At 36.8% G+C, this 13064-nt stretch overlaps 1 protein-coding gene across 2 annotated transcripts; it reads left to right on the top strand.

The window, feature by feature from the left end:
* Positions 1 to 3182: 3182 nt before the first annotated feature.
* Positions 3183 to 13060, top strand: psmd4a (proteasome 26S subunit ubiquitin receptor, non-ATPase 4a). Of its 2 annotated transcripts, none has more exons than XM_087294307.1 (10): positions 3183 to 3235; positions 4953 to 5093; positions 5180 to 7515; positions 7992 to 8298; positions 8400 to 8468; positions 8718 to 8933; positions 9663 to 9771; positions 12251 to 12382; positions 12461 to 12513; positions 12672 to 13058. In XM_087294307.1, exons 4-10 carry the CDS (start codon positions 8248 to 8250, stop codon positions 12840 to 12842), a joined length of 801 nt encoding a protein of 266 aa, XP_087150433.1. In that variant the 5' UTR covers positions 3183 to 3235; positions 4953 to 5093; positions 5180 to 7515; positions 7992 to 8247; the 3' UTR covers positions 12843 to 13058. The 2 variants fall into 2 exon arrangements, with proteins under 2 accessions (XP_087150433.1, NP_001002112.1); NM_001002112.2 differs by having other exon boundaries at positions 3193 to 3235; positions 5180 to 5294; positions 8212 to 8298; positions 12672 to 13060.
* Positions 13061 to 13064: the final 4 nt, after the last annotated feature.

Here is a 13064-nt window from a genome sequence, read left to right as displayed (position 1 = left end):
AAGGTGTCTAGACAGACACTTTACTTAAATTTCAGTTTGTTTCATATATGCGTGACTGTCTGACTTCTTTAAGAAACAGTGATGTTTTTGTCTACATTCTTGTTCAGTTGGTGTGAAAACCAAAACAAAAGAGATGTGAACAGTGATTGAAGTTGTTTGTCCCTAACAACGTTTTTCCTGAAATTGAAACCTATAAAAGAATTTCGTTTTTGGTTACAATAACATTCTCTTGAGAGTCATTTATTCATCAGGTAAATCTGCACTGATTAAACAGAGCACAGACACAAAAGTTATCCCTAAACTATAAGCATCACAAAGTGAACGGTCTAGCCCAGGGGTGTCCAAACTCAGTCCTGGAGGGCCGGTATCCTGCATAGTTGAGCTCTCTTCCTGTCTGGAAATGTCTGGTATACCAAGAAAGAGCTTGATTAGCTGGTTCAGGTGCATTTAATTTCGGTTGGCACTAAAGTATGCAGGACATTGGCCCTCCAGGACTGAGTTTTACACCACTGGTCTAGCCCCATGAAAAGACACTGGTATCTCAGACCCACATTTTTGGACTCACAACTTAAACGATGAGACATTCCATGGTGCAAGGAGTATGAATAAACATAATTTCACTATAAATGTAATTTACAAACAAATAAATACAAGTTTGGAAGAACATGATGAAGCAATTGCCATTTAAATTTGTGACGGCAAACTGTTTTAATATTTAAATATACACTCACAGGCCACTTTATTAGGTACACCTTACTAGTACTTGTTGCCTTCAGAACTGTCTTAATCCTTCAAGGCATAGATTCAACAAGGTACTGGAAACATTCCTCAGAGATTTTGGCCCATATTGACATGACAGCGCCACGCAGTTGCTGCAGATTTGTCGGCTGCACATCCATGATGCGAATCTCCCGTTCCTCAACATCCCTAAGGTGCTCTTTTGGATTGAGCTCTGGTGACTGTGGAGGCCATTTGAGTACAGTGAACTCATTGTCATGTTCAAGAAACCAGTCTTAGAGATTATTTGTGCTTCATAAAATGGTGCATTATTCTGCTGGACGTAGCCATCAGAAGATGGGTACACTGTGGTCATAAAGGGATGGACATGGTTATCAACAACACTCAGTTTGACATAATTCTCAATTGGTACTAATGACCCAAAGTGTGTCGAGAAAATATCCCCCAGACTATAATACCACCACCAGCTTGAACCGTTGATGCAAGGCAGGATGGATCCATGCTTTCATGTTGTTGACATCCGAATGTCGCAGCAGAAATTGAGACTCATCAGACCAGGCAAAGTTTTTTCCAATCTCCAATTGTCCAATTTAGGTAAGTCTGTGCGAATTGTAGCCTCAATTTCCTGGTCGTAGCTGACAGGGGTGACACCCGGTGTGGGTTTCTGCTGCCTTAAGGTTCAACGTGTTGTGCGTTCAGAGATGCTCTTCTGCATACCTCGGTTGTAACGAGTGGTTATTTAGTTAGTGGCTGGTGAGTGAGTGTAGTTTTTTTATGTAATTTATAAACACTTAAATATATATTCTTGCTACTAGTACTTTTTTTTTTTTACATATCAGTATCTCTTCGGTTAAGTACCACTTAATTAGCTAACAGGTCTACAAGTGGTAAACATTTAGTAGTTAGACACCAATACTTCTTGATCAGATATTAGTACCTGTTCATTCAATGCATAGTTTACACAAACATTTAAATTTGCTCATTATTTACTCACCCTCAAGGGGTTCTAACACTTCATGAGTTTCTTCATGAGATATATTCGGAATAAAGCTGAAATCCTGACTTCCGTAGTGGGGACAACAAAAAGCCTACTATGGAAGGCAAGGCAAGGCAAGGCAAGTTTATTTATATAGCACATTTCATACACAATGGCAATTCAAAGTGCTTTACATAAACAAGAATAAAAGAAACAAGTAAAATAAAAATAAAAACAAATAATAAAAATGCGTAAAAACAAAACATAAAAACAGGTAAAATGTGATATAAAAGAATGAAGAAGAAGAGAAAAACATGATAGTGCAATCTGTCGGACGCAGCACAGTGCTCATTCAGTAAAGGCACAGCTAAACAGATGTGTTTTCAGTCTTGATTTGAATGTGCCTAATGTTGGGGCACATCTGATCATTTCTGGAAACTGATTCCAACAGCGAGGGGCATAGTGGCTAAAAGCCGATTCACCCTGCTTTGACTGAACTCTTGGAACTTCTAGTTTATATGATCGTAATGATCTGAGTGATCTGTTAGGTTTGTATTCAGTGAGCATATCTGTGATGTATTTAGGTCCTAGGCCATTTAGTGATTTATAGACCAGTAATAATACTTTAAAATCTATTCTGAATGTAACTGGCAGCCAGTGTAAAGACCTGAGGACAGGTGTGATGTGCTCTAATTTTCTGGTTCTGGTTAGAATTCTGGCTGCAGCGTTCTGGATGAGCTGCAACTGTCTGACTGTCTTTTTAGGAAGACCAGTGAGGTATGGAAGACAATCATGTTTCCAGCTTTCTTCAGAGTAGCCTATAGTATTTTGTTCAACAGAAGCACTAAAATCTCAAAGATTTAGGGAAAAAAGCGAGCAAATGATGAAGTAATTTTAATTTTGGGTGAATTATCCCAAATAATATACTTATTAGATACAGTTGTTCTTTAAACTGGTAGTTAATAGTAGATGCTATTGTTAGTATGCTAGACTACTATGTAATAAACATTATAGGTTATTTATTTCTCAGTGAATGATAGGTAGCTATTGTTTCTATTACTAACTTAATACCACAAACTATTTATTTACAAGACACATATTATTTTTAGTTACTCCGTAGACAATTAAATAGATAGCCAATGTTACTCGTAACTTACTTGTTACTTCAGTATAGTTGTTCAGTATAGTTATACATTAGAAATCAGGTATAATATTAAAACAATTAATTTCACACATTTTTATAAAGTAAAATGTTCTTACCTAAATGTTCTAAAATGTGGCTTACCGTGCTATAAGGATATTAACCTGATCTGCCACACCACATGTTGGCGCGACAAATTTACAAAAACATCTCGACGGCGTAGCCGGCAAGAGAAGAAGCGACGACAATGTCGACCAATCCGCTGTTCTGTTACAAATTTCGTCCATATTTTTTTCATCTGTAAGCCAATCAGCGACGCTGTCACTTGGAGAACAGAACTAGAAGATTTCCAAGATGGTGCTGGAAAGTACTATGGTCTGGTAAGAAATAAACAAACGCTTTACGTACGCTTAATGCGTATTTTATACTCTCACGATGTATTGTAAATGCGTAGGTTATTCGCTTTAGAGCGCTTTTGAGCTCTTAGTTGTGAAAATTAAAGAGAATTGAGTTGTCGGTTTCTGGCTAGAATGACATTCTCCTGAGTCATTATTCATCTGTCAGATTACCAATAAAAAACGAACCAGTAACACACAAATACATTAATGACACATTAACAATGATCACTTCTTAGTACACTCAGTCTTGTAGCATCTTATTTAGTCTACTAGAGGCGTCTCAGTCCCTAAGCTGTTGGCCAAGCAACCTTAAAGCTGTCTAGGTAGGCAACCTAATTGAGGTAAAGTTGGTTTTATATTCGCATATTGGTTCAGTGACAACTTGTGACATGCTCAATATGTTGTTTACCATGTTACTTTGAAATATTGTGTCTGAAATCAGATGAAAGTATGACTTGATAGCAACATTAGCACTATTTATTTGACTGAATACTGTACTGTTAATAGTTATTGGCTGCTAATACGATATTCCCTTTTAGAATTTGCTTACTTTTCTGAAATTAAATTGTTTAGGAAAAACCAACCTTACCTGAAAGTCAACCTATCGATTTTTAAGCAACTGTTGCCTAATACTGGGACCCGGTTCGTTTATTCTGGTTCTTATGTAGTGAAAACCACCATGCTGCTTGTGTTTACCCCGTTTATACTAATACCAGGGTTCAACGCTACGGATTTTTTCTACTGGTCCGATCGGGCAAGTGGTTTAGATTTTTACTTGCCCTGCCAAAATTTTAACTGGCCCCACCAAAAAAAAAAAAAAAAGGGAAGTTAATAGTTTTTTTTTAGCCTCATATTTTAAATAATGTGTCAAAAATAAAGTCTGTGAATCTAGAATTTCAATACTTAAAAAAAACTGTAAATAAAAGTGTTATGCAAACAAATAGAGCAGTATGGAAAATGTGGAGGTATTTTATTGCGGTTTGAAATTATTTAACAAAAGGTGGCTGACTTGTCAAACTGACGGCAAACTCGCTCACTTCATTTTTATTTTGTCGTGTTGTTCCCATGTAAATGTCTCCTGCCAAGACGTTAGAAACAGACATTTTCTTTTAGCCTTATAATTTGATATTGCTGCTATGTTGCTGTTTCTACTCTGTACTGGTTGTTACCAGGTTACAAAAAAAAAAAAAAATAGCATGGTCAAATCAATTAGAAAAGAGGAACTGGAAAGTAATATGTTGTTTACGACATTACAGAGAAGGTAGCGTGTAAAGACCTTAAAGCACAAACTTAAAATGCACCAACTGACAAATAGTCACAGACAAGTTAAATGTTAGTGGCAAGGCATCACTGTTCCAATCGGGCCAGTAATGATGCGGTCTACTGTCCCAAGTGTCTCTCACGCTAGCCCTGGGCCACCGGGCTGTCCTTATTGTTGAGCCCTGCTAATACACTTGTTGGTTTTATAATCCCCCATATTTTATTGAGTTGGTTTTATATTCCCCCATTCAGATATAATTTCAGAAAACTGTTATTTGCATATCCTTAACAGGGAAGTCATATTAGCAGCCAATGACTATTAAAACACAACATTGTTCACAGTAAATTAAACAGCGCTAATGTTGTTTTGAAGTCAATCTTGCAAACATTCAGTGTTTGTTTCATAAATATTTGCCTTCATTCTATTATTGTTTTGCAGTGTGGACAACAGTGAGTACATGAGGAATGGAGATTTCCTGCCCACCAGGTTACAGGCGCAGCAGGACGCCGTCAACATTGTCTGCCACTCAAAGACCCGCAGCAACCCAGAGAACAATGTGGGCCTTATCACAATGGCCAAGTAAGTGTCTGTGTTGGTGTTTTTCCTATGTGTATAATCAGTCGGATGCTGTTTCATGTAATAACAGACATTTTGGTTTTGTTCAGTAATTGCGAGGTCCTCACCACTTTAACACCAGACACTGGCCGCATCCTTTCAAAGCTCCATGCGGTTCAGCCTCTGGGAAAAATCTCCTTCTGCACTGGCATACGAGTGGCACATGTAAGTACATTTATAATCATTTATTTTAATAGATAATGTTTTTTTTTTTATTATTTAAACCAACTGTTTTCTAATTGAATCAGTTTTAACACGCAAGTTATTTGTGATGATAAAGGTTATTTTTCAGCAGAACTACTCATGGTGTCAGATGATCCTTTATAAATCTTTTGAATATGTTGATGTGATTTACATTTTCTTGTTGTTGTTTGCACATCTCATTTGCACATGTGGTGTTTGAGAGACGACCTCTGCAAGCTATGTTGCCAAAAGGGAATACTAGCACACATATTGTCAGGGTGTATAACATCTTTAACCCAGGGTCAATATAGGTGGCAACATGACAAGGTGCTCTTGACCCTTCTGCAAATGAGCAGGAGAGGCACAAGAAGAAGCATGGTGGTACAGATAAGAAAACCATCAGCTTGAACAAGGAAGGGGCTAGGCCTGTCACAACTAAGGCAGTAGCAAAGTCAAAAAAGATTTGGTTTACACAGCTCTTCATCCAGATATTTTCTTGTGGTCAGATAAAGACCGTAAAATCATTTTAATTGAGCTGACTGTGCCATGGAGGAGGGTTGTGTAGAGGCTCATGAGGGGAAGGCTACCAAGTACACACCACTAATCCAGGAGTGTAAAAACTAAGGTTGGCATGGCTGTATCCTGTGGAGGTGGGGTGTAGAGGCTTTCCACCAAAGTCAGTATGGCAATTGATGTCAGCTTTAGGCATTGAAGAGAACAGCAAGAAATAGGGGTGTCAAAAATAATTGTTTTTTCGGTGCACTGCGATGCAGACGCGAACAATTCGGTATCGGTTCAGTAATATTACTTACTGACGTCTTTTACCTCATATGTGCTCTGTCGCGAGGGAGGCGATCGCGAGTATTTACAGCGCTTTAACTACCTAAAACTCATAAACTGTGCACAATTTCACTGTGTGTGTTTGCTGGATCAGTCTTTCACTGACATATACAACAATAGCCCCTATTTCACTGAGATCGAGAGAATGAAAGTAGCCTACTCCATTTCTCTCTCTCTCTCTCTCTCTCTCTCTCTCTCTCTCTCTCACACACACACACACACACAGTGTCCCATTTGACCTCGGCTGTTTTACAGCGTTACTTTTGCATCCAGAAACGAGCGCGTGTCTGCAGAGTTTTCTCCACCGTGTCTATCATACATCAGCTGTGAGATCGCCGCTGCCGCCTGCCGCTTATCAGCATCACTCATCTGTGAAGAGCGCAGTGCGCAAGAGCCAATCGCAACCGTTTTTTTTTTTTTTGAGGGTGTGACCAATCAAAGGGGTGTAAGAGAACTACACAAGGATCAGAAATTGAGCTGGATATTTATATTTGTTTATATTATTTGCTAAATGCTCGCTTTGTTTAAAGTTACAGTTTATATATCTGACTGTTTGTATTAAATGACAAAATTGTATTACAAATAGTATATAAATATATTCATACATTTTAATACAAGAAATGCTGCTGTGAAGAAAATATAAAACTGTGTATGGAAAGCACCGTCAATGCACCGTGATGCACCAAAATATCGAATTGAACCGAATCAATGGCATGATAATCCGAACCGAACCGTGAGACTAGTGTAGGTTCACACCTCTAGCAAGAAATATGCTGCTCGCAGGATGGGAGAAGAAACAGAACGAGCTTTATGCTGGTTATGGAGTAAAAGAGAGGAGGGAAGCTGAGTAGATGGGCAGTGGCTTGGCCACCACTGCCGAGCCACCAGCTGGAGAGTGTTGTGGTAAGGATCAAACACTCAGGGAAGGTTGGGAACCACCTGATGACATCTGCTTGTGGCAGAAAGCTATGGTTACATAGTGGCGTAACCAATGGAAGCACCAAAATAGGTGGATGTCACAATGTTGTTATTATTCTTAATGTTTAGAAGAGTTGTGTAAACTCAAAACTCCATTCAAAACGTTGGTGTAAAATAAAACTAACCAAAAAAATAAAGGAAATGTTTTAATTTAGCAAAAATATATTCAATTGATTTTGGTTACTATTTTATTTTTTCTTTGACAAATGAAAAGGTTGTTCTGTTCTATATTATTCATTAGTCAAAACTCTGGAAAAACATAATTTTTTTTTAATGAAGAAATTAGAACGTTTATGTACAAATATGTGCAATATAGACCATGAAAAATTGTATTTAAAAAACAATTCATATTTACAGAATAATTGTTTTGTTGTAATTACAGGAAGCACAAAAACAAGTTACAGTGCTCAGCATATATGAGTACACCCCATTTTGAAAATGAATATTTTTATCCATTTGTCAATATAGATTATGTATTTTGGCGGATTTAAACAACAGATTTACTAAACAGATATGATTTATTAAAATAATATTTTAGTCACCAAACATATTTAGAAATTGAAAGATAATACAATTAAATTCAAGCAAAATATATAAAAAAAATTTCAACCTAAAAAATTTCCACTAAACTTTTACATTTTTCAACCTTTCTCTTTTTTAAAATTTGTATTTAATATTTCTCTATAACATATAAATTTGGTTGTACTAGTTTTTGGACCATTATTGTAAGTTATTTTGTTAGATAAGCTATAGATTTGGCTAATCTAATGTATATGCACAAATATGATATTGTATAGCTTCCTATTAAAATATATTAATTTAAAAGAGAGATTTTTGATGGGTGTACTAATATATGCTGAGCACTGTATGTGTTGTATTTGTTATGAGCATAAAAGCAGGTACCAATTAATAATTGAAAATGGGTAATTGACCACCAAATCAGGATATTGTTACTAACAGATCATTTGACACTGAAGACTGGGGGAATTGCAGATGAAATTCAGCCTTCGGATTTTAGTACAAAAAAAAGTTGTTGTTTTTTAATACACTGACGTTTCCAATTTTGCATGCCTGCATCTAGCTGGCACTGAAGCATAGACAAGGCAAGAACCACAAGATGAGGATTGTCGCTTTTGTGGGCAGCCCAGTAGAGGACAATGAAAAAGATGTATGTTGTTTTATTATATTATTATTATTATTCAGAAATGGCACTTTTCAGCATTCTGTGTAGATCAAACTGGTAAACTAATTTCACAAACTCTCTTCCAGCTGGTGAAGATGGCAAAGAGGTTGAAAAAAGAAAAGGTCAATGTGGATATAATCAATTTCGGAGAAGAGGTGATTGGCATTGCTGACATTTCTTATCTTTTAAGCAATTATATATATATATATATATTGTGTGTGTTTGTGTGTGTGTGCGTGTATATATATATATATATATATATATATATATATATATATATATATATATATATATATATATATATGTATATATATATATGTATGTATATATATATATGTATGTATGTAGTGTATACAAACACACACTACTCGTTTTCAATTCTTTTGTTTGATTAATCTGTTCAGGAGATGAACACAGAGAAACTGACTGCATTTGTCAACACTCTCAATGGAAAAGAGGGCACAGGTTCTCATCTGGTCACTGTGCCTCCTGGGCCGAGTCTTGCTGATGCCCTGCTGTCTTCTCCTATCCTGGCTGGTGAAGGTGGCACCATGATTGGTCTGGGTGCAAGTGACTTTGAGTTTGGGGTGGACCCCAGTGCAGACCCAGAGCTGGCCCTGGTAAGATACAATTTAACATAATATGATATAATAATATCTTTATATAAGAGTATAAATTAGACCAAAATTATTTGTAGATTTTATTTCCTTTGATAATTAAATAATATTTAGCTTTATTGGTATTTATATATTATAACTCTAAAACTACCAGTAGGTGGCGGCAAGGCTTTTCCTCAGCACTTGGTCCTATTTTTCAACTTAGTTTGGAACAGTTTTATTTGATTGAAACAAAAAACAAACACTGTGCCTAAAATGTAACTTAATATTAACTTCTTGTTTGTTTCATCTAATTTCTGATCATGCTTATGCAATGATAATGAAACCAGCACTCTTAATTTTAAATGTAAAGTATGTAATAATGTCTTCATCACTTTATAGGGGATTTTGTCTGCTATCTAGCAAACTATATTAAGCTGTGAATGCTTTTGGACTGGGGTGATATTGTATAATGTCAGCTTGTACATCAATAAAACAACAATCATAATTTTATCAGTAAACATCTCTAATGAAACCATTTATGTTTATTTTTTCTTGTGTGAGCACTAAAGCTCTGTGATTCTTTTAACATGGTTCTTGTCTGTGCAATGCTTCCATTATTACATGATTTCACAAGAAGGATTCAAATGCTTAAATTTACTAGCAACAAATTAAAAATATTGTATAATGCAGTTTCAAATTCCATTAACATCCAAATTGGATATTTGAATTTAAGTTTCTCTCCATCTACAGGCTCTGCGTGTGTCTATGGAGGAACAAAGGCAAAGGCAGGAAGAGGAGGCTCGCAGAGCGGCCGTCCAATCAGCAGCTGAGGCTGGCATTCCCACTACAGCCAGTGATGGTAAGGATGTGTGTGGATGTTTAAAATAGTGAACATTGGAGTTCATGGAAACTTTAGGCTAGTATAGGTGAGATTGCAGGTCTCAGGATCTACCAAAATATCAGTGTTTGGTTATGCTGATTAGCCTGACCCTTTTGGGAAATCCTGCAACTACATCATTTGGTACCAAAAAGTATCCATTTACAGCCTTTTTTAAATATATGATTTGAATTTCCATCATAAATAAAGTAAATAGTTGGCTAGATTTTAAAGCTTAAAAGGAATTTATTAAATGGATTGTCAGTATTAAGCTTGATAGTTGAATCCATTGATTTTCAGCAGCATTTTCAAGGACAGCACATGCACTTAATACACTTCATTGAACATGTACACAGACATCACCTATATACTATATAACTGCAGGTTAACTGTATTTATATATAATTAACTGTTAAAAGCTATTAGTTACTAGTTCAAGTTATTAGTAACTAATAAAAGTTATGAAAACCACTGTATTTTAATGGAAAACAAGTTGAAAGGATACAGGAATATAAGTATCTTGGTACAATATTTGATACCACATCAAAGTTCCAGCAGAACTCAAACATATACTGAGAATTTTTATACTATTATATCCAGAGTATATTAAGCTTTTCCTTTTTATGCTTGTTCTCCTCACTTTCCGTTAGAGACAAAAATCGCCTACAAAACTTAGTCAAGACTTGCTCCAAGATTATTGTTTTACCTCTGCGGAGTCTAGCAGAGTTACATGAACAGCAAATATTAAGGAATTAAGGCTCTTTTGCCATTGTAAGGTTTAGAAGCATCAAATGCTCTTCTAACAGATATAAACTTGCCATTGTTTCTGAGGCAATAAGACTTTACACTCTTTAATTTTTAATATATGGGTGCTATGTTTTTAGTACTATTTATGAAGTTATTATGAAGCATGCTAGATTTGTGTTTTTAATACTATTTGTAAGTGATTAGTCTTTTTATGTGTTTTTTGTATCGTGAAATGCTACTCTCCTAATATAATGGCTCCTAGTGGGATTAATAAAGTTTTTAAACCTAAACTACAGTAACTAATAACCTTAAAGGGCCATGAAACCCCCTCGTTTCAGCAGGGTGTTTTCACACCTCTACTTTGGAAAAAGTCAGAAAAGTGGGCGTGTCCAGCTCTGTTCAGGGGGGAGTGTCGGAGGAACTAAAGTGGGATGGTGTGGGAGTGTCTATTTGGGCACGCGCGAGTTTCAGAGTCAAAATACACACACACATACATACACACACACACACACACACACACACACACATACAGGAGAAAGTGATGGTGTTTAACCTACATGGACATCTGTAGTGGAATTATTTGCCAAATTATTAAATGGTGGACTTTAACTGCAGTTTGGCTCTTTCATTCAGGGAATTCATTCATACCCCTCGCGACACACGAGATATTTGATTCGAGGAACTGCTCTAAGCGTGTATTTTTCATGCAATGATTTATACCGCACGGCGAATGAGAGAAAAAAACCCTCCGCATTTCCCAAAAACTTAGATGCACACTACAGGTAGTGTCAGAAAGCCGCGCGTGTTATTCCGGTCACTAAATGCGGTAAAAACCCTACACGAGGTTAAAGTTTGGTTGTGGTGCTAACGTGTTTACACTCTGTGCAATAGTTTGTTAGATACGAACAAACTGAATAAACAAAGAGCACTGGTCGCTCACTTACCAAATCTGTAATCACCAGCAACTAGAGCCGCGTCTTTATGAAGAGAATACTACAAACGAATCCAGCTCTCAGGTAAACAATAATCCTTCTTAGACGCGTAAGTTATTGTTGTCGAGCGTCGCGTACACTGTTAATCCACACGTGACTCCAGCTGCGCTCTCACAGAGAGAAAATGAAAACGAAACTTAACTGCAGCAAACTATAAAAGCAACACTTCACGCTTGTTTTGCCAATACAACGTGGCGTCTCTGTCCTGAAAACACGGTGATAGTAATGAATATTAATGAAGTTGCACAATAGAGCGCGCTGATTGGTTTGAACCAAGCCTTCCTCATGCATTAATGCATCACACTGTAAGACGTAATAAGACACACTCTGACACAGACGTCCAGTCTGCACGCTGGAATACACGCTATTATGTCATGACCGTGACGCAGCTTCAAAAATTCGTTTCAAACCGGAAGTACGAATTTGCTTGAAATAACGCAAAAACAACCAATTTACACTTTTTAGTGAAATATAGGTGTCTTAATAGTGTTTTTAGCAGTGTGGGACACATATACGACTGTCAACAGCTCAAAAAATGTGTTTTGGTGTTTCGTGACCCTTTAACTTTTTTGCAATAATGTGCACCTTTTTAAAAGCTGCTTTAAAACCATAATTATTGTGAAAGCACTATGTTCTTGTTTATATAAAGCACTTTGAATTGCCACTGTGTATGAAATGTGCAATACAAATAAACTTGAGTTGAATTTTATTTTTGGCTTCAGAATCAGAGGAAGCTCTTTTGAAGATGTCTGCATCTCAGCCTGAGAGTGGTGTAGCTGCACTTCCAGACTTCAGCAGCATGACGGAGGAGGAGCAGATTGCGTATGCCATGCAGATGTCCCTGGCAGGGGGAGGTTCGTCCATACAACTTGTTCAATGTAGAGCTAACATGCATGGGTTGTAAAGTTGACCCATTATCTCTTTTATGTCAGAATTTGGAGAATCAATGGATACGGGAGCTCCCATCGACACTGCAGAATCTAAGGTAATTAATCTATTGTCTGTTTGCCTTTAACAATCTTAGTGTACTAAATGAAATACAATTATCAAAATATTTTTTTCTCTTATAAATGTTTTGCACTTGACACAACATTATTTGTTCCCTTAATGCTGAATTTTCCCCCTCACATATTTCAACTACAGGAAGAGGATGATTATGATGTGATGCAGGACCCAGAATTCCTGCAAAGTGTCCTGGAGAATCTACCTGGTGTTGACCCCAACAATGAGGCCATCCGCAATGCAATGGGATCTCTGGCCTCTCAGAGTGGTAACAAACCAGAGGGGAAAAAAGATGATGAGAAGAAGAAATAACTGTTTCTGTTTGTGACCGACGCACAAGATATTTGACATGAAATGAGTCAAGAAGCGGCCAGCAGAAGTCCATTAAGATGCGTATGGATTTGCTAAGATATTAAATAGCAGATTACTGCAATGTTGTGTGGTACCTCACAAATTCACACATGGCTTGCTTGCTTCCTCTTTTGCTCTGTTCACAATTGATTAAATATTTGATAAAACCCTGCAAAATTTGAT

The sequence above is a fragment of the Danio rerio genome, chromosome 19 (assembly GCF_052040795.2).
Source record: "Danio rerio strain M-AB ecotype USA chromosome 19, GRCz13ab, whole genome shotgun sequence".
NCBI classification, from domain to species: Eukaryota; Metazoa; Chordata; class Actinopteri; order Cypriniformes; family Danionidae; genus Danio; species Danio rerio.
This window is presented reverse-complemented; position numbering and strand designations above follow the sequence as displayed.

Coding starts and splice junctions, on each gene's coding strand:
- psmd4a (NM_001002112.2), top strand. CDS start 3,210: ATGGTGCTGGAAAGTACTATGGTCTG. Junction 5,295..8,211: donor CTGGCATACGAGTGGCACAT/GTAAGTACATTT, acceptor GCCTGCATCTAG/CTGGCACTGAAGCATAGACA. Junction 8,934..9,662: donor CAGACCCAGAGCTGGCCCTG/GTAAGATACAAT, acceptor CTCCATCTACAG/GCTCTGCGTGTGTCTATGGA.